The 21,586-nt window shown below is 48.0% G+C and overlaps 1 protein-coding gene and 1 non-coding gene across 6 annotated transcripts in view; both read left to right on the plus strand.

Annotated features, from left to right (window-relative positions):
• Nucleotides 1–20,447, plus strand: part of BCL2L11 (BCL2 like 11) — a 43,089-nt gene extending 22,642 nt beyond the window's left edge. For 2 of the 5 annotated variants that reach the window (XM_029232215.1, XM_029232212.1), the window contains 2 exons: nucleotides 5,661–5,770; nucleotides 18,641–20,447. In XM_029232215.1, the coding sequence (XP_029088048.1) occupies nucleotides 5,661–5,770; nucleotides 18,641–18,739 (209 nt within the window). In that variant the 3' untranslated portion in view covers nucleotides 18,740–20,447. Of the gene's footprint in view, nucleotides 1–5,660; nucleotides 5,771–8,854; nucleotides 9,974–18,640 lie in introns of those variants that run through there. The other 3 variants (XM_029232216.1, XM_029232217.1, XM_029232214.1) reach the window with 2 other exon arrangements.
• On the plus strand, nucleotides 18,172–18,300 carry LOC114901199. The gene has a single exon (XR_003795077.1). It is a non-coding gene; the product is annotated as a small nucleolar RNA SNORA31 (small nucleolar RNA).
• Nucleotides 20,448–21,586: the final 1,139 nt, after the last annotated feature.

The following is a 21,586-nucleotide window of genomic DNA, read 5'->3' on the forward strand; positions in this document are numbered from 1 at the left end:
TTTTGGTTCAGTCTAGAGTCTCCTCAGGGATAAAGATGGGCAGCCCTGAAATGCCAGGAGGAGGGGCTGGCTTTCTGCTCCACAGTCCCTGGTAAGTGCCGGGCAAAATGAGCACTTATTTGCCTAAGCATTATGTTCTGTGGTGTGTTTAAAATAAAAACAATAATTTCTTCAAAGTCATACATTCCGCGTCTCTTCAGGGACCAAGAAACCCTTTCTCAACTCTGAGTTGAATATTGATTGAGAGCTCAGTTCATGTTGATCAGTTGAAAATGTAATCTCAATTCTACCCCAGTATTTGTAGCTCAGCGAACATCTGAAATCTGAAATGTTTCCATGGATTTTCGTTTGGTTTCTGGTTCTGCACTTGAAGCTCCAGTAGTGATGTGCTGGGAACTCAAACAGCCGCTGGCCCTGGGACGTGAGAGCATCCTGTCCCCAAGGATGATTGCAGTGATGTGAGCGCACGTGTAAGACACGGTCCCGCCGCCCCCAGGATGGTTCTCGTCATCCGCACAGCAGCCCGGCCGGGTGTGGAAAGATGGCAGTGAACGTCAGAATGTGACCTCAGCTCCTTTGAACACCTGCCGATCGGAACAGTGGGGTGGAAGCGGTTGGACGTTCAGGAAAAATCAGAAGGTTTGGCTTGACGGATGTCGAGCTCATTATGCATCGACAATCTTGTTTTTTAAAATTTTCCCACTCTCGCTGGCGGTGCTACAGAAAGCCCTTTCCGAAAGCCTCAGCCTGATTTCGCTATCAGCCACTTAACCACGATATTAATTTCTTTTCAGTCTCTGAGCTTTTAAGATTTGGAATTACCCTCTAGGCTGGAAACTAGTTTTGTAGCTGAACCACAACAGTCTGTTAATGCAATACTGCACATCTTTCAGGAACTCAGAGTTCTTTGGCGTTGAAAAAATGTCCTCCTTTCTACCCACCCGGCACACTGGTATAAAAAAATAGATTAATCAGAGACCTCGTGGTTTTTTTGGTTTGGGGTTTTTTTTTCCTATAGGAAATCAGGTTACCTGAAATGCTAGATTCTGAAATGCTAGATTTCAGAAAACTCTAGCATTGTTTCCAAGAGTTTTGATGAAAATTCAACTAACATATCGCACTTTTGACAGAATTGCCTATGTGACACAGTTGCATTCCAAAGTTTTGATTAGTGGCTTTGGTTAGAAAATCTGGGCCCAGCAAGTTCCCCAGCTCAGAATGGTGCTTACAGGATTGGAGCCGGCCTTGTGTGGACTTCTGGTTACAGCTTTGGAGCAGTAGCTTTACATTAAGAGCTGCTTATATTTCATTGTGCTTTTCCTCTTCCCTCCCCTCCCCTCTCCCCTTTTAGCACCAGGTTTATGGCATGAAATGCTTTCTTAAATGCTGAAATTACATTTTCTGTGGGTGAAAATACACCTCGTCACAGTTTCCCCTTTGAAGTTCTTATGTTTATGTAAAATTGCCTTAGTTAAAAATGTGATCTAAGTAATAAGAGCTTTTGTTTCAAATAAAGACCCATTTTATTGACGAGGTATCAGTATTTGCGGCTGTTAAGCACATTGCAGAGAGCATAATAAAATGTTTATGTTTGATGCTTATCTGTCTTACAGGCTAGAGATATAAATGTAAATGATCTTTTTGGTAAGTGGATTATATTAGCAAGGGAGCAGGCAGATTGAGTATCTAGAAAGGATTGTAGGAGCGAGGGTGTGTTTTTTGAGTATCCCCTGCCCTTGAACCCCACCAGCTCCAGGTTCACCTTCGGAAGACCGAGCCCTGGATCCCTTCCACATCGTGGTGGTTCGTGCTCTGGGTCACTGTGGGGCAGAATTCAGCAAACTGGTGATAAAGGGAATAAAAACCTTAATTCTGGCTCCGACCAGTGCCGCCGTGGGGCTGACAAGCAAATTCTCAGGTCAGCCAGACCCCATTCTTAGCCCTGCTAGGTTCTCACGTGACATGAGACCACATGTGACAGACACCAACATTAAACTAGTGATGAAGTTAAGGAAAAGCCCCCGGCACCACCAGAAGGAGACATTTTGTTACTTGAGAAATAATCTTTGAAATTTAGGTGGCAAAAATCTACTGTATTAACTGAGATTAAGGCCACCCTTTTAAAATATAGGAATAGGATGCCTTTGAAAATATTCAAAATGGAATTTTTATCTTACGATCTTACCTTAAAACCAATACTGTCTGTATTTATGGGCTAGGTTTTATTGCAGGGTGAATGTTGGTCATTAATTTTAGGTTTATTCAAGAAATAAGAACAGTATTTGCTTCTCAAAAAACTCCAGTTCTTGGGGGCTTCCCTGGTGGTGCAGTGGTTGGGAGTCCGCCTGCCGATGCAGGGGACGCAGGTTCGTGCCCCGGTCCAGGAGGATCCCACATGCCGCGGAGCAGCTGGGCCCGTGAGCCGTGGCTGCTGGGCCTGCGCGTCCGGAGCCTGTGCTCCGCAGTGGGAGAGGCCACAACAGTGAGACGCCCACGTACTGGAAAAAAAAAAACCTCCAATTCTTAAAACCAAGTGGTGATAGCTGCTGTGTCAGAGTCGTCTAGACACATCAGTCTCCTTTGCAAACGTTAATTTATAGTGTATGTTACTATTCTATAGAAACTTCAAAAAATATATATACCTAAACACGGTTGCTAGCTCTCTTACTGATCTGTTTTATCAGTTAGTGTATGCTAAGCCTGGTCTAACCAATTATCTTTGGCTAATAAAACTCTCCCGACTCCTGAGTGTTCTCCAAAGACACACGTCTGGGCCCCAGAACTGACCCGTGGTTTCTTCCCCCTGCTCAGGATTTCTCAGGGCCTGGTCTGTGGACCGTCTGCACCAGGAGCTTGTAAGAGTACAGCCTCCAGGGCCTCACTGCCAGACCACGGGGATGTGTTTCTCTCTGTGCATTTATTGAAGCTAGCAGTTAGAACTCTTCTTTCTGCAGAAGAAACATCTGCTTATCTTCTTGCCCCCACAAACAGCAGGGCATTTGTCTCTAAGATGAACAAGTTGGGTCTGGCCCCCAAGGTTCCACATGTGCTTCTCAGCTGCTGGCCAGGTTGACGCAGTCACTAGGTGCTCATTTTGATGTGCACCGGCTCCAGTGGTGGTGCTTCTGGCTGTCAGCCCTCCCGTGAGCCAGACAGAACTTTCTAAACCACATAGGTAAGTGAGGGTGTTAAATAGAATTCAGTAGACTTCACCTGCAGGTTGGGGCAAGTTAACCGGGGGAGTTAACTTCGTTTTGTGTTATAAGAATATAAGGTATGAGTATCCTTGTCCAGAAGAAGTTTATCATTTAGTTGAAGTTTAGCATTTAATCTGCAGGGATGTAAGCTCGTGGGAGCAGGGCTTGGGCCTCTTTGGTTGCTGCACCCAGATCATCTCCTGAGCAGTGTCTGGCTCATGGGCATTCATATTCATTGGGTAAATTAGTGAGTATCTTGATTTACTAAACCTTGGGTAACTTGCTAACAGTTTTTACCAGTCTGTCATCTTCGTAAAATATGCAGCCTAGATTTCACAGATTTTCTTTGGATAATTGGCATTTTCTGCATCTCTGACTCTAGGATTGAGGGCAGATTTACTCTCTTGAAGAGAGCCAAGTGTAGTGAGAAATGAGTGGGGCTCTGGAGCCCGGGAGAGGTGGGTGGCAGGGGTTCTGAGCGACCATGTGGCATCCTGTGCGCTGGTCTGGTCACTTGTATCTGTGGATACATGCGTCTCCCTGAGCTAACTCTGCAGGTGATGACCACAGTGTTCATTCTAAGAAAAGAGGCTTTTTCTTAGAAAAAGTGAGTTAACTTTGTAACAACAGCTGCTAAAGTCAGGGAAAGAGCACTTGATTGGCTGATAGTATGAAAAGATAGTAATGATTTGGTACCTGTGATGGACAAAATCTTTAAAGCACTGCAAATCCAGGAGAAGGGAGTGAACTATTACAGACCACTTGGCATCACATATACCCTGAAATTCTGTTTTCTGCCGGTTTAGCTACTTAAACTTTAATTTTAATAGGCTTGTACAGAGTAACGATGGAATTTGTGACAGAGGTACTGCCAAGGCAGTTTTCTGTGTGCTTGGAGGGGTGTTCAGGGGACATGCCTGGCGTATCCCAAAAGTTTCCTGTCATCAGCCTTTGTGCGCTTCACCAGGCGTCCTTGGGGAAATCTCCCCTCTGGCTCGTTGCCAGCACAGATGATTCTGGAGAGGATGCACATGTGTTCTTTGTTCAATGCCCCCACACCTGTGCGCACACACGCATACACACGTTCGCACACACACATGCACGCGCGCGCACGCACACACACACACACGATGCCCTGCCTCTCAGCCTTTGTGGGGTCATCGTTCATTTCTCTTGGGTGAGGGCCGGGGGACAGAGAAGTTGGGGCAAGAGATTGAGAAGACTTGGTAAAAACTCAAAAAAGAGTTCACTTTTAAGTGCTTTTGTAGACCTAGGAACCAACAGCACTTTTATTTGTAACGATAAATAAAACTCTTAATACAACATACAAGATTTTTTTTTTTTTTTACAAAAATACAAAAGAGGAAGCTATATTCATGTTATGGCAAAATCTGATTATCATAGGTGCTTAAATTTTTCGCTGTGGTTAAAACGTAACACGTGTGTTTAATTGCCAGTAGAGTGCTCCTTTTAACAGGAAGTTAGCGTAAGCCGCATGTGAATAGCAGTTGAAATCCAATAATCTCATCTCTTTTCCTGTTACCCGTGTTACCCAGCTGTTCTCTGAGTGTGGAGAACACTTTTCTTCGTGGTACTTGGAGATATCGTCTTCCTGATGCTGGTGGGATCTTTGGACAACTCACATTTTTTGTGCTCCATTTTTGGCCGTCACGTGGCTTTGAAATGGGCTCGTTAACCAACGGCTGAATGTATTGGGTGTGGATGGGAGTGACAGCTTAATGAAAGGGTGAACCTCCCTCTTTTTTCTCCTTTCAAAAAAGCCTTTGCTCTTACACCCAAAACATTTCCTCTCTCCATGTGGTGTTTGCAGACTTGAGCCATCTTTATTGGCTGCATTAATATGGAAACAAAACATGCAATTATGCTTTAATTTTGCCCCTTGGTGGCACTTGTGCAGACTGGCTGTGTATCACTGCACCTCCTTCCATGGAAACAAGCTCATTCATTTCTCAGGTTTTCACTGACTTTACTTTGAATACAACCATTTCATGTTCCTCGATGACGTGTGACATTTTCCTAGGAATTTTACCTTGCCTTAAGATCAAAATATAATAGTTACTTTACGGACAGCCTAAATCTTTACACTCTCATGTTTCGAGGCTATTTCTTGGGCCGCATCGATTGTGCCGTTGTTGTGTTGGTTTGCCTTCTCGAAATGGAAGTATGTAATTCACTGGCCAGGAGATTTTTAAATTTGGCAATTCTGAATCTCCAGTTGTTGAAAATTAAATTACTCTGTATGCCTTATTCATGAACCAGAGTTAACGTAGCAGAGCCTGCCACCATAATCTCGAATGCATGATTGTAGCTCTTGAAGTTAGGGAGCGTCCCAAAACATGAAAGCGTGTGTGAGATGGGCTTGCTTCTAGAAACTGACCTTTGGGACTTTCTAAATGATCTATGGAAAACAATGTGATTTTTGTTCTGTTTGTTCTGATGCAGCTTCCATGAGGCAGTCTCAGGCTGTACCTGCAGATATGCGTCCGGAGATATGGATTGCGCAAGAGTTGCGGCGTATTGGAGACGAATTTAATGCATATTACCCAAGGAGGGTAATGATGTTTTCTTTACCCCCTTTCTCCCTCACACCCTACCTCTCCCTGCCATTTAAAAAAAAAAGAAAAGAAAAGACTAGTAATAATCGTGCTTATTCTGGAAATGAGCGGTATTACCTATGTGTGACCTACCATTCTTCCTCCTTTCCCATTTTCCATTTGTTTTATGGCTGAATGTAAGTGGTGGCCATTAGACAAAATCCGAGGCCGACCAAGGGATGGTAGGAGCACAAACCTTAAATTCTCCATGCTTGAAAAAAAAGGGATTATGTATATGCTTTGAAATATTCCCATATAAATACTAACGTAGTCTTTAAGCCAGAGAGGGAGTTGCAGCCCTCCCTGGAGGCAGTTTGGGTCAAAAGTAAAGAAATTTTAAAATTTCCATCTTAGCCAAAGGGAACGATGCCAGCTCTTAAAGTAGAAGTCTCCCCTGTGATTTGCCAGGCAGTGAGTCAGAGCAGGGGGGCCTCTGTGTCATTCCAGCCCCCACTGCTGTCCGTGGTGTTCATTTATTGAAATGTATTAGGAGGCCAATAATTAATAGCCTGTAATCTGGGGTATAAAAATTTTATACCTCAAATTGAGTGCCACTGGGATTTTTAAGGTGTGCTGTTGGGTTAAAAAAAAAAAAAAATTCAGCCTTAGATCCTACTCTGCAGGCACAGAGTGTGTTTTGTTTTGCCCAGTGGCAATATATGTTACCATTTGGACACCTTATTCCCATGGAAGACATTTTAAAATGTGTAGGGTTTAACTCAGGGAGTCAGGCTCTTAGGAGTATGTGTGACTACTTCCTGTAGGGGTACACCAGCAAATGTGTGAGAGAATGTGATTTTGGCTTGCTTACCTTTTTTCTGGCAACCATGTATGAAGGTATTTCTGTTGATTTATCGAAAAGCAAGTGCTTAACTATTATTTTCTACAAAATAAGATTTAATATCATTCTTTCTTACTGTGTTACTTTTCATCTGACTCCTTTTCTGTCAAACATTATTGTTTCATATAATACTTTTTAAAGATTTTTTTTTCTTTCTTTTTTCTTCTGGAGGGAGTTTATGCTTAGGACGCCCCAGTATTTCTGTCCTGCTTTCAATGTTAGTCTCTTTTGTAGCTAGCTGTTGCTTAGTGAACAGATGTTACCTGTAAATTGCTTTCAGTCAGTCTTGTTTTCCTGTTACATACGATGCCTTTTCAGCTTTTTTAAACGTACATGGAGATGTTCTCCCATTACAAGAGAGGCTTTCATTGCTTCAGTATAGAATCTCCATAAGGGAGTTAGGGAGTTTCAGAAAACTCACACTTGGATCCTCTTTATACCTTCTACAGGGCGTGTATGTGTGTGTGTGATGGGAAATGTGCTGTCGTGTGATTCTGTCATTAAACGGGAAATGTCACATTGATGAACGGGCTCCGGAATTTCTTGTGATACTGGGGTCTAGCTGGCAGGATGCCTGGCGGCCTACACCTGACGGGGACCTGCTCACAGAACATAAATTCCCTCTCAGCCTAGATCTGAGATGGCAATCACTTTGGCAAGGTGGGTTGTTGTGTAATTTGCCACAGAAGTTACCGTTGCCCTAGTTTCTTCTGCCTCGGTTTCGCTGGTGGGGTTTCGGGGTTACTGTTTGTGTGTGGACTCGGCTCTCCCGCTTGACTAGGAGACAGTGGTCAGAAACAGGGCCCTGGGATATTCGGGACGTCGGTCCCTTCAAGAGGGTAGGCTGAATATATCCAGTCCTGATTCTGGAACGTGTCACGAATCCAGCAGGAAGAGGTCACTTCTGACGGCTATGGCGGCTTCTCAGGCTGAGCCTGGGCCGTGAACTGACCGGCGTGCTGGGCCTGCCACCTCCCCATCCCGTCTCAAAGCGGATGGTAGAGGTCCTTAGGGCTCCAGGTCTGGCTTGGCTGGGGCTCCGCTGGAGAAGTGAGGCTGCCGGCCTCCGGTGCCTTCAGAGTCCGGGGAGCTCTGGACACCGAGATGAGTCAGCACAGCTCCATCCTCGGGGGGTTGGATCAGAACCTTTGGCCAGAGAGCCAGGTGTGTTTAAGAAGGTTTTGCAAAAGTTTCTCTTTGAACTTACATGAAGTATCGATGACTCTGCGATTGGCGTGAAGTATCGGTGACTCTGCAGAGCTTTCCCCCGAGCCTACCTGGATGGGTCTGGCTGATGCATCTCTGTGGTGGCCCCGAATGCTCGGTGGTGAGACATGGGCGGGGGTTGGAGCACAGCCACGCCCACACGTAGGCTGCCGAGGTGCGGGACCGTACAGGTCACGTGCAGAGGAGACACAGGCCGTTGGGTGGTCTTCATCACCAAGCCTCTCCCGTGCAGGTGGGAGAAGAGCCTCTCAGAGTTCACACCCCGCCTCCCCACCGTGTTCCCAGTGTTATTACACGGTTTAATGTTGAAGATGCTCATATGTTTTTTCAAATGAGCTGTATAACCTGTTCTCAGTGCTTTGGGTAAGATAAATAGAAGTGAGTCTCATTGCAGTATTTCTCAATATTTGTAATCGTGAACCTTATTTGGCATCTCTTAAAAAAGAACCAATGCAAAAATGCAGTCGCTAATCATTGAAAGGACTCTAGCTTTCTAAGAAGGCTGGAATATCGGGGGAGGAGTAGGGACACACTCTAGCTTATCACCTCATTTTTCAAAAACGAAACAAACTTATTCTCCAGGTCTTATAAACAGCCAGTTCAAAACAGCAGACTCTGAAACTCGGGGTAGTGACACAGTGACCCCAGGGCCGCAGACGCCTGTCTTAAGAGTTGTTGGATTCAAAACAGTCCATTGTCTGCAGTCACACTGATGGGCCATTGTTGAATATTGGGGGTGGAAACCTGGGGAGGAAATGGGAGGGATTTTGCTTCCAAGTTACGCACTTGTCTGTCCGGGGAGGTGTCCCTTCTTGGCAAGCAGAGCCCGTCGCCACGCCGCTTTATGGTGGATCGGAGCCTTTTAAATATTCGGTGTCTCTACTTAATACTGTTACGGTACGTTTTGTAAAGTGTTGGTCTTTTGTTGCCATAAGCCTTGCGAAGCCTGACAGGATATTTTCCCGTTTTTTCAGTTAGAGCAATAGAGGAAGTTGTCGTGTAGTTGTCATGTGCTCAGTGCACTTGAGGGCAGTGGGGAAGCATATGAGACGGAGCTGTGGAGTCTGAATCCTTGAAGCAGGAGGTGAGAGAGGCACAGGTGAGCGCAAAGCCCCGGTGCATGTTCCCTTCTCCTTTTGTGACTCGGTGGATGTCATCGCCCCAAATGTACCCTGCCAGGGCAGGGCGACCCGCCCCTCTACCTGATGGGAGTTTTACTGCTCCAAGTCTGGTGTATATTTGTAACTTTCTGTTTTGAAATAATTGCAGACTTTTACGCCAAAGTTGCAGGAATGGTACCAAGACCCCTCTTGTATCTGCCACACGAGTCCCCTGCTATTAACATTGTGCCATGTTTGCTTTAACGTCCTCCCTCCTTGTACCTACCTGTGTGCAAACTATTTTCTGAACTCTTCGAGAACGAGCTGCAGGCACGATACTCCTTTACTCTTAAATTCGTCAGCGTGTCCTTCCTACGAATAAGAGTATTCTCTTGTGCGGCCGCGGAGTAATTAGCAAGATTGGGAAATTAACAACGTGGCAGTACTGTCCTGTCATCTGTGGGTCTTACGCAGACTTTGCCGGTCGTCCCAACAGTGTGACATTGTGTCCTCCTCCGTGCATCGTGTCGGGAGGCACAGGGTGTCAGTTTGTCCCATTCCTGGGACTCTGGTCAGAGGTGGTGTCTTCCACTACAAAGTCAGTACTTTTCCATTTGTCATAGAAGGAAAGTGTGTATAAATGAGGAAGAACTTCCCTTTCTCCCCTGTGTTTACTTCGTTTGTCAGCTTTAGTTCATGGGTCCGTGTTTAGTTCAGCAGGTTATTATGTGTCCCTCTCGATACTTAATGCTCAGGTTGTCACAGATTTGGCCAGTGGCAGCCCCGTGGTGCGTCTCCACCATGTCATTAGGCATTAAAGTGCTGCAGCAGCCTAGGCACACGTAGAGCATGTAGTGGGACAAAACCCAAGGGTCCAGAGAAGTGGTGGAGCTCTGGGATTCGTTGCTGGATGACCTGCAACCATACGGTGTCCTGGCTCCATAGCTCCCCATGTCCAGCTCTGTGAGATTCCGGGGAGGGAGGGCGAGGGCTCTCGGGGAACACCGGGCAGCCAGGGACGTCAGTGGGGAAACTGCATCCCTCTCTGGGGCTTTCTGAAGAGGGCAAGCAGCTGGCTGGGAGCCGCGGCGCAGCGGCATCTGTGTGTGTTGCAGCAGCTGGCACCTTGATGCCTCCTCTTCCCCGTGGGTGGGGGTCCCCACCCAGACAGACAGCTTTCCTGTTGTTTTTGATAGCCTCTGCTGGCTTCTTTCACAATTCAGAAATTGCGTGAGTGCAAGTCCAGGTCCCATCTGCTGGAGGGAATGTCAGCAGGTGTGGGCTCCGGTCCCCTGCAGGCGTGGGATGCCCTGTGCTCACCACAGGTTCTTGGGGATGGTGTCCAACTGGATGGGATTCTTGGCCCTGGCTGGGGTTGCAGTCTGAGGCCATGGAGAGGGTGCTAGACCCTTGAGAACGTGCTCTTGGGGTGGTCAGCCCCATTCTCTAACCAGCGTGCCCCGGCTCCCCCCTGCCCCCAGTACCGAGGCTAGGATCTCTCGCCTTCTTGCCTTGTCATCAGCTTGTCCACCCTGAGGCACTCTGTGCTCAGGCTGCTCTTGGTTAGCGGTGGCATGGGGATGTCCCGGTGGGGGGGCTGCAGTGGACAGCAGCACGCGATGCTAGGACAGGCTCTCTAGAAGGGCCAAGAAGTAGATGAAAACCCTTTCATTGTTTGATCGCAAGAGACAGTGTATCTTTTGTTCACACTGCCTGCCTCCTACTTCTGTGCCGGGCGTGTGCAGGCATGAATTGACCGAACGACGTAGAGGGAAGCGTAGCCCTGAACCACACAAGGTAGAGAAGAAAAGGTGGCTTGCAGGCTGGTTCTGAGGGAAACCACAGTTTAATTGGTGTCAACACATTAGCATTTTCATGTAAGTCGAGCCTGGAACATCAAAGGGGCTCTGGACGCCGACCCCTCCTTGGAGTCAAAAATCCACGCACTGCCATCCCTGCCTCAAGACAAAGGAATTGATAAATGACTCACCCAAGGGCAGGAAGCTGAAACTGTTTGGACAGAATCAGGACTCAAACTCTAGTCCTTTTGATTCCACATATTGTGATCTCTAATTGAACACAAACTTTCCCCCCCACTTCGCTAATGTAAAGATCTGTAAAATGAAACAGGTACCAATACTGAAAAAAACCCGTGTGTAAGTGAACCTGCGCAGTTGAAACCCGTATTGTTCAAGGGTCAGCTGTACTATATGTGAACTTGAAGTCTGTATGTGTCGTCTTTCCTAACGAGTGAAATTCCCTGTGCTGTTTGATCCTCGTTTTCGGAAGGGCTATTCTTCTATAGATAGTCTTCTGTAGCTAGTGGACGGGGAGAGGTCAAAATTATAGCTTGTTTGGTAATAGCATAAACCATACTTACGTCCAGAGATGCATGTTCTCAGTTGGCCCTCTTTTGAGGCCTTCGTTCATCACATGTTGGAGTTTAACAAAATGAGATGCTTTCTATTACTGTCTGAGAAAAGAATAATGAAAAATCTGCCTATCAAACATTAAAACTGGGCCCATCCTATCTCATGAGATGATGCCCCACATTTGTCTCACACAGGTTGATAGAATGACAGTTTTCGTAGCACAGCCAGCTGTGGCGGGATAAATTGATGCTTGCCATTTATTTCGGATACAGTTTTCAGGTTTAATGAGTGTCTCCCTTGGAGTTGGATAAGGCAGTTGTGGTCTTAAGAGCCTTGCACACCTGTCTGACACATGCCATATCCACACCACACGAACAATGACAAGACGAAGAGAATGAGCCCATCATGGAGACGCCAGAGCCTGTGAGAGAGAAGAGCCTCCCTCCTGTGACATCAGCTCTGCTGTGTTTCCCTGAGACCTTCCCCGAGAGCATGGGGTTCAGATTATCTCCATGGCGACCGTGGCTGTGGAGGGCTGAATGAGGGCTTTCCATGACTTGTGGAGGAGGATAAAGGGTGATCTCGTAGGAAGATGCAGCTCACAGGCAATGGCAGGGACCTTGGGGTCAGATTCCGTCTGCCCACCTTCAGGAGCCCCATTTTCGGTCAGTCTCTTAGGGACGTAGTGACGATTAAACCAGAGCATTTAGAGATGCATCTAGAAAATGCTGTCCATCATCCCGTGCTACCATCCTTCTGTTTTCTCTCACTTTGAACTGTAGTTGAGACTTTTCTCCATCGGTCTTTAAGCTCTGGATAGAGAGATACTAGTAACTTTGTTCACCTGCGTGTGTGCTAAGTACCCAGCTCGTTAAAGGAAATGTCGGGGGGGGGGCACCCCCGGGGGTGTGGGGTGGGGACCCCGGACGTGCTGCGTCTGTCTGGGTTACACAGATGTGAGCCGAGGTTGAGGCGCTGGTGTGTGTGTGAATGGCTGGGTGGGCACCAAGCTGGATGTGGCTTGTGTGCTCGCTCACACTGTGGCAGGTGGGCACACCTGCATGGCTGCCTGGCCCTTGAGGCACCGGAGGCCATCAACACATAACCATTTGGAGATGCAGGTGCCTGGAGGGGGGACTTCAGAGAGGTCGAGCTGGGTTTTTTTTAATCTCTTGAGGAGGAAATGGAGATGCACTTTGAGGCTCGGCCCTCCTGCAGACATACAGAAATAATCAGCCTGTCACGTCATCCTCCACTAGACTTCTTCCAGCTGAGCCAAAGCAGAGGGGTTTGAGCTGCGGTTAAAGTGCTTACATCTCATTAGCATTTGTCGGAGGCTGGGGCATTTTAGAACAGCGTGTTCTTGCTCTGCATCTAATATTTTGTCTAATGGTGCCTCGTGCGGGAGTTGTAAGAGCCGTCCCTCCGGCTTCTCCGTGGTTGACACAGTGACACACTTCGAAGGTCACGGGCCGGGGGTTCTTCATTTCAGCCAGCTGGAGCCGTGGGGCCGGGGGGCCGACAAGTTATCTAGAGATCTGCTGCGGGGAGGGGGAGGTATTGTACTAAGAAAATCCAGCGCATGCCAGGTTAATGGGAGAAGTGAGTGTTTGTCCTACCGAAAGCGGTACCTGTAATAGTTCTTTGAAATGATGCACTGAAAATTGGAAAGTGGGATTTGTGCAGATGCAGTCTTTCTGCGACGTTTGAGGATCACATCATCACCCTAGTGGGAGAGCTCGCCTCGGGTGCTTGGGGTGGAAGGGGCACCGCATCCGGCCAAGGAGCTCCGCTGGCACCCTTTCCACAGCTGTGTTGACATCAAAGCATGTTAGGCACTAGCTATGCAAATGCCCGTGTTGCCGTGGTGATAAATAGAAAGTGAATTTGGTCTTTGGACAGCATTGCAGCAGCATGTCTGACACCTGAGGACAGCAGTGGATATGGAGCCTGCACTGGAATCTGAGCTGAGATGTCCTTTGACTGGGGTTCTTGGTCTTAAAGTGGAGAGAGACCAGGTCTTCTTAGCAAGTCTCCACATCGAGTCGTCACACATGGGCCCTGTTCCTCTCTGACCTCTGTGTCACGCGCTTGTCACTTATAACGTTTAGATCGATGGGTTATGAAATGGGTAGAGGTGGTCTTCCATCCATCACCGGGGCCACTCTGTCCCTTGCCTCACTCTGTCACCTGTGATTATGGCAGCTCTCAGCACTGTTCTGGAAGGTGCCGTGACCGCCCCTGGGGGAGCAGACACCATCCAGACAGATAGACACTCCATCCTCTGACAAAGAGGTTCTCTCTTTGTCAGAGCCCTTCCTGGTGTCAGAGTCCAGAGTTCAGTCTCCTATAACGTGTTCCCACTTAAAAATGTATCTACCTTAAAAAAAAAAAAAAAAAGAAGTTTAGGATGTCTTAGGCATTCAGTGTTGAAATTCTATAAGAAACAAGTTTTTGAACAAGTTTTAAAATATTGCTCAGAGTCTCAGTTCTGCGGGTACACCTTGCTTTTTGGTTTGTCTCCTAGAGTTTGGTATTGAGCTCTTTTTGATAAGACGGTGAAAAATAATGTCCTTGTTACCTTGACTGCCAGGAAACTCTTCCCTAAACTGTGGTTCTGTTGCAGCAAATCTCAGCCCTAGTTCCCAGGATAAGTCTCTCTTTCTTAATACTTGTGATCTTCCTCAACCTTTGTTTTTACTGCACTGTGTGCACCTCTGTGGTTTTGAGTCAGTAAGCCCCCTTGAGTAATGCTCAGTGTACCTGTGGGTTGTACGTACTGAGTCACTTGGCCCAGCGAGCTTTGACCCTGCCTTTGGAGCCCGGATTGGTGAGTGTGTGTTCTGCACTGAGCTGGAGTTGAGCTGAACTGTCGGGGTTACTTGGTGGTTCCTGATCCGCAAGCTCCGTCTGTGAAAGGGCAGAGAGCTACACTGGCTTGGGGGGTCGTGAAGACGGAAAAGGCGTGTGCCAGGTTCCATTTATCGGTGGCGGTGGGCGACCCTTCTCATCCCCAAGCTCAGGCTCACAAAGTCGGAAGACCTGCTGTGTCTTGTGTACTTTGCAGAGGCTGGGCCCCTCTGCATCTGCAGGAGAGTGAAGCGGGAACAGAGCGGCCCACTGCAGGTATGTTGTGGTCAACCTGGCCAGTTGTCCGGGGCAGCCTGGGCTCCAGGCCTCTGTTGCATGCGGCACACCTGCTTCCCTGGTTTGTCTGTGATTGTTGTTTTGGCATTAAAATGTAATTAAGTTCCCCGATACTTGATTGGTGGTCTCGAGTGCAACCTGAGGCGGTCCCGGTGCTACAGCCATGGTGGTCGCCGGCGCTGTGTCCAGTCCCTGAGCCTCCTCTCCTGTCCCACCCCACGCGGAGGCCCAGCTCCTCAACGTATGGGCTGCTCCCCGGTCATGACAAGTCAGCCTGGACCCTGCTCCCCACTCCAGGGCGGACCCTCGGTGCAGCCCACCCTGTCTGCCACCCAGGTGAGCCTGTGGCCTCTGGTGTGGACGTGCAGGGAACTGTTCGGGATTCCCTGCTGAATGCCCTTGACGCTGTCTCCAAGGTCATATTTCACATCTTCCAAGAAAACCGAAGTCTGTCCAGGGAAACTCAGAGCTCCTGAGTCCATCGCTTACCTTTACGGGACGATTCTTGGATGGAACAGCCCCGGAATTTGACACTGCTTTTCATTCTGGCTTATTGTGAAAAATCAAATACTATATTTTACCATAAAATACGATTTTTCCCAAGCCGTCTGCTCCTTCTTGCGTGCAGGGCCCCGCCTCTCCTCCTATAATTCCCTCTCCTTTCCTCGCAGCAACTCTTCTTCCTCTGACTCAGCATGGGGCTTGGCTCTGTGCCTTCCTGCCCGGCTCTCCCGGCCCCGCTGCCCGCCTCTCTGGCCGATGCTTCTTTCTCTGTCATCGTCTTTACCTCTGTATTACCCTTGTCACAAGATCGTGTTCATTCGCATGGCTCTGTCCCTCAGCGGAGCGTAAGCTCCGCAGAGGAGATGCTGTCGTGTTGCTCTTTGGACAAGAAGGACCCTCCGCATCTTGACTGTGTTTGGGTGTAGGCTTCAGGCTTCACTGGAACGTGTGGATGTGTTTCCGTCTGCAAGGTGGGAACTTGCACTTGCCTGCCTCTGGCTCCCGAGACAGGGCAGCTTTCTCTCGGGCTCTTCTCATTGATGGTGGCACCGTGGGCGCCCTATACGGTGGGCTGCGTCGTGCTCTCCTGCACGCGGTGCTGGCGACTCGGGAATGCCCACGAGACTTAACTGGGTGCAGACAGGCTACGAAGTCGAGCGTTGCCTGTGATGCCGGAGCCCCCCAGCCAGAGAGGAGCATGGACTGTCAGGATGGCCATAGAAGTCAATTACCCCAAATAATCCACTCCTTGATCTAGACCACGGAGATGAAAATCCCAGTTGGATGGGATCCTGCACGTTGTACATGTGTGTGTGTAAGACATAAATTGTTTGTACCTAGGAGCGTATTTAGTTTTTTAGTTCTTTCCCCAAATGAATCATTGTAATATATCTTTCTAAAGTGTTTCTATGATTTAGACTAAAACAGCATTACGCAACTCTGAGCTAAGAAGTTTTGTTTTTCACTTAAAAGGTGAAGGATCAGGAAGGATGATTAAGCATGAGCGGGTGTATTAGTTTGCTAGGAAGGCCAGAGCACAGGACCACGGACAGGGGGCCTTAAACAGCAGGAATGTATTTCTTCACATTCCTGGAGGCCAGAAGCCTAGGATCTCATGCTGGCTGGGCCGACCACGTCTGCCCTACGTTAGCATCGTCAGGCCGAGACCGTGTGCTCGGTGACTCCAGTAAGGAGGCTGACCAGTACGGCTGCAGGTGTCAGAGGGCGGCGCGTCTGCCCTGGCGCCAGCTGCCCATCCTCCAGCTGTTCGTGAGGTGTGGGCCATCCACGCTACGCCGGCAGCAGCTTCGGCGGGCCCTGCCAGCTGTCGAGGGCTTTCTGGGCTGCCAGGGCTCTTGGAATCAGTGGTAATGGCTTCCTCCATGGAATGTCGTCCAAAAGCAATCATTCGCTGGTTTAACGGCGTGTGCCGTGTTGTCACGCGTGCTGTCGAGGGGCCAGGTGTCCCCGTATCCTCGCTAACCCAGATGTTGTAGCATCTTCTCGTTTGTCAGGGATTGGGTGTTCCTTTTAACAGATCTTTCTTGCATTCCCCTGCCACCCTGGCATGTCTTTGCGTACCGCCCCGATATTATTTTCATGTGACACAAAAGCAACAGTCTAAAAAACTCGGGAAGACTTCTCTCATCCTACACCTGCTGTCCTCAAGGGTGCGTGGAAGGTTTCTCCTCTCAGACGCTGCCAGTTCTGGAATATAAAATTGGCTAAGTGTCAACAGTTGGGGGTCTGTCCCTACTGTGTGACCCAGTCCCCTCGTGGCGTCATTTTGACTCCATTCTCCAGTCCTACTGAGGCCAGCAGTGACAACTGTTTGGCTTGAGATTTCCCACCTTGAAGTGATAGTTTAGCTCAGCTCTGCATACACTTTCTTCATTTTAGTAAGTCGTGGTTTTATTTTGAATAAGCCTCTTTCAACCTGTTAATATTAGTCTCAACTAAAATTAACCTTCCCCTAAATTATTCTCACCCAGAAGAAGCAAAGTAATTTTGAAAGTTAAATCAAAACAAAGCAATCTTGTGTGTCAGGCTGATAAAAATCGCAGACTGTGGTTACGGAGCGCCTCTACAGGAATCGCTTACATAAAGCTGATTTCCTCCAGTCTGGCTCCTGGTTCTGGAAGGAGCAAGGGAAGTGCTCCGGCCTTATCACAATTCCATCCCGTACAACGAGCCCCAGAGGGCTGTGTAAACAGTGGCGAAGAGGGAGCTCTGCTTGCAGCTGGCGTCTGTGGACAGCGATTGTGTCTGGGAGGGGGACGCCCGTCCTCGGCCTGCCCCGTGGCAGGTGGTCCCGTGGATGTGTGCTGGAAAGCACCCCCCAGCCCGCCGGAGTGAGAAGGGGGTTGGTGGAGTGCTCCAGACAGAGCAGGGAGCTGGCCTGGGGTGTGGATTTCAGACCTGAACAGGGAAACCGGTCACAGCTCCTGACATGGAGGCGGATGTGCTCTGTTACCAGCTTTGGCTGCTCTGAGTTTACACCCTGCACTTAACCCGCGAAATGGATTAGAGCTCGAAGGTGGAAGACCCAGGGACCTCTGAGACCTTGAAATACCCTGGCCGTTTCCTTTGGAACAGTTTCTCAGCTTGTCACGATCCTATGGTGGTCCCCAGCAAACGGGGCTTTTCTATTTTTCATCGCTCTTTGCCCGCCACGCCGGGGTACTGGAGGGGCCAGTGGTTGACGCCACCTGTGTCGGTGACCGTGGCCGCAGCCCTGGACCAACGGCGCTTACCCACCGGAGCTGCCCACCGACAGGCAGAGGTGCGGTGGCGCATCAGTGCTCCACTTTATTTAGCTTCTTAGGGCAAATTACCCCGAATCACTGATTTCTCAAGTAAATGACAGCCACCCGAAACTCACCCTTGAGGGAGTCTGAACCATATTTTGAATGTTGGTAACTTGGGCAGTAAGGTGGTTACCTCGCATCCACCAAGTTCTTTCTTTCCTCTCTTCCATCTGCTTTACCTGCGCCTCTCTTCACGGGACCCCCCCAACTCCAGGACTTGGGGTGGCTTTCCTCCAGCACCTGCACAGAGCCGGTGGGGATACTCATTTTCCAATGGTTGCTACGTTTCCTGATCAAGGCAGCTCCGGCCAGCGATGGCGTCACCTGTGGAAAGAATATGTGGTTTTTAGAAGGAGAAACAGTGCATCTATTTGACAGACCTGGGGCAGTTACTGTCTGCTAAGATTTCCACTACAGATGCAAGAAAAGTGTCCTCACGCTTTCTGTCTGTCTGATTGTGGCAGCCCAGGTTGAATGGGGGAATACAGGGAAAACTTGCAACTCATAAATAACCTTGTGAACGGTAAAAGCTTCCTTTATTCCAAAGAAGAATTTACAAGAGTTTACAATTAAAAAAAAAAGGGGGGGGGGAACAGATTCAGGGATTCTCTTTGAGCTTTCCAAACATCCTTTTGGTCGCTTTAAAGAAAACCATCATTTGGTGTGCCTGCTCTTTTTGCAGTGACGTCTCAGGGAAGAAGTGGCCCTTTAAGAGGCACCTTCATAGCTGTTCAGATGGGATTGGTTGTTCCCTTAAATATGGGTTCCCCCGCCAGCCCCCGAAATAAGTCGGGGCTGGAAAGTAAGGAGCTTTCCTTTTGTTGTTTCAGGTCTTTCTGAATAATCACCAAGCAGCCGAAGGTCACCCGCAAATGGTTATCTTACGGCTCTTACGCCACATCGTCCGTCTGGTGTGGAGGATGCAGTGACAGCGGGTTCCTCACGGAGCCGGGATGTGCAGACATTTTGCTCGTTCAGACCGACAAGCGCAGCACCTCGGTGTCTCGGTGTCTCGGTGCCCTTGCTGTGCAGCCCGAGGTCCCTCGCTGGAGGGGGCGGGCGGGGAGCCTGCCGGCGTGTCCGAGCTGCACGTGGACCTGACCTTGTCTTTCATCATCACCACGCGGCCGAATTTCTAACAGAAGCTTGTTGTGAATGTAAATGAGGGAGGATTCTCTTTTTAAACAATGTACAAATCATGGTTCTTTGGAGCAGGATTTTATGCAAGAATGGTGTTTACATGCCGTGTGTTTTTTTTTTTTCCCCCCACCTTCTTTGATAAGAACAGGTTTTTCAAAAAGGAAACGGAAACTTTTTAACCAACTCGTGAGTGATTTTTGTACTAAAATTTTAAGAACCTTTTGCCTACTCTGGGAGGATTGTGTAAACTCCACAGTGGAAACTGAGCCAGCTGATTTATAAAGCTGCCTTAGTTTATTTTTAGAGGTCACTGTACAGCATTTTTAAACAGGAGAGGTATGATGTGGCCCCTCCCTTCCCTGCCATTGCTTCTTGGACCTTTTTTTTTTTTTAAGTCATTATTATTAATACCAAAAAAGTTCTTATGAAATGGAACTGGTAAAAGGGGCAGAGGGGTCTCTTGTCAGCCTGTATTGACGTGCCACTCCCATTTTGTAAATATCTACTTACCTCCTTAAATTCAGTTGCATCTGTGGCAAAATTTCAGACTCTCTTTGTGTTTCTCCTTACGTCCTTTGGTGATGCTCCTCCAGCCTGTTGGACACTGATGCACACATTTGGTCCAGTGTATTTTCATGGTCAAAAGTATAATTGGGTCTGAACATGAGTTAGTATCTGCCTGTATCAGACACAGGTCTGTTTGTCTATTGGTAGCTTACTCACTGGGAGGTGCTCGATGTTGGTTTTCGTTTGGTTTCGATGGGCTGGTCGTTTAGAAGTGTTCTGAAGAGGCAATGGCAGTCATAACACAAGGTATATGCACTGTTGGCTTTTCGGGTTGCCGGCCTTCCCATATCACAGGATGGACTCTCAGCCTGAGGCCCCAGGTGGTTCACATGCCCACGTGCAGCCGAGTTCCGTCGAGGTATCCAAGCTCGAGTTCTTGTGGGAATTGATGCAGGCTATGGGCGGGACTTGAGACAGCTGTTTCCTGGGCATCCTGGCTTTTTGTCCAACTCAGAGTTCATCTGGCTTTTGATGGCTAACACTCGGTTCCCACTCTCTGAAATACAGACTTAATTCTGCTCTCAGCAGTTCCATAAAAAACCCCGTTGGACACAAGTCTGAAATGGTCCCTTGGCCTTCTGACAGATGTCTGTGTCACTTGTTCCACTTCTCTTGGGACGGCTGGATTTCGTCAGGCCCCCTTCATGCAGCCACTTCTGTTGGGGATGCCCTTCCTCTGCGCCTGCCATGATTATGGCAGAGAATGGAAGCCCACGAGTTGGTCAGTCTTTTCAAAGGCAGTTAAACTACTGGGGAGACCCAAGAAAGATTAGGGAGCATTGAAAGAGGGGAGGTGGAGATCGTTCTGTGAACCCCATCACTCTTATAGTTTTAGAAACCTCAGATCATTAAACAGCTTTTTAAAAAAAGATACGTGATTTTTCAGATGAGTCAACAGTGCCAACAACAGCTATCGTATTTGCTTTTGGCCCATCGAGAACCAGTGTTTTCACGTTATCAGATGGAAAAATTGATTCATTTTTGTATCTTCATAATTTTATATAAGTATATATATATATATATATATGTTGCATATATGCTTTTTTCTTAGGTAGAGATATTTGACTCCAAATATTCTTCCTTCTAAAAATTTTCTTTTCCCCAGGTATCTTCTTGGGGTCTTGAATTGTTTTAAAGCTGTGTTGAGTCTCAGCTTGTGTCCTTGACATGTCTTGAACCCCTCTGCAGGGTCCTCAAGTCCACGCGGTTGTTAAGGTGGTTGGTGGAATTGCAGCCGTGGGCCTGCTGGACACACACACCAAAGACGTATTTGGTTCTGGGCCGCTCCCCTCCCAGGATCTCTATACGGGCCAGTCTCTCGGACTGGAGCACTTTATTCTGTTCCTTCAGCCCTGGTGCCCGGGGGCTGAGTGCTCGCTCACCCACGTGCAAGTTTACCTCGGGCTCGGCGGCCTCCAGGCCCCCGGGCTGGCCGTGGAAGCAGCTGGTGAGGAAATTAGAGATTCTATGAATTGTAGAAGTATTAAGAGGATGTTGCCCCAGGACTTAAAGAGAGGTGACTGGACGTCTCTGTACTGTACGTATCTGTTTATCAAGATGCCTCCCTGCAGAAAGTATACCCACTGTGGGTGTACCTTTGACTTCTTATTTTTCCTTTCTTTGACTTTTTATAGAGAAAAAAAATAACTCGATCCCTTTTTGGAAACTGAATGCGGGTTTTGTGCCTTGACCACCTCGTCTCCCGTGAGGTTTGTAGAAAGTGTCCTGTGACTTTTCACAGAAATGCAATAAACACACACGAAATTAACTTCAAGAGTGAATCTGCAAATTACCTGGACTCCTGTTTATGAAGAATTTTTTTTTTTCTTGGTTGTGGAGAAACCAGGTGAAAATTTCTTCCGAGTTAAAAAAACAAAAACAAAAAATGTACACAGTAGACGACAGCTTTCTCCTGTTTCCCCTTCTTAATATTGTATATATTTTGACTATTTATTAGATTAGGAAGTCATACTTTACTTATCAACTGAGCCAAACGTCTGTGTGCAATTATTATGTTTCCTTTACCTTTCTTGTAAAATTTTGTACAGCATAAATGAGTAAAAAAAAAA

Source organism: Monodon monoceros, unplaced genomic scaffold (genome assembly GCF_005190385.1).
Source record: "Monodon monoceros isolate NGI ecotype Baffin Bay Population unplaced genomic scaffold, NGI_Narwhal_1 Super_Scaffold_19, whole genome shotgun sequence".
Taxonomy (NCBI): Eukaryota; Metazoa; Chordata; class Mammalia; order Artiodactyla; family Monodontidae; genus Monodon; species Monodon monoceros.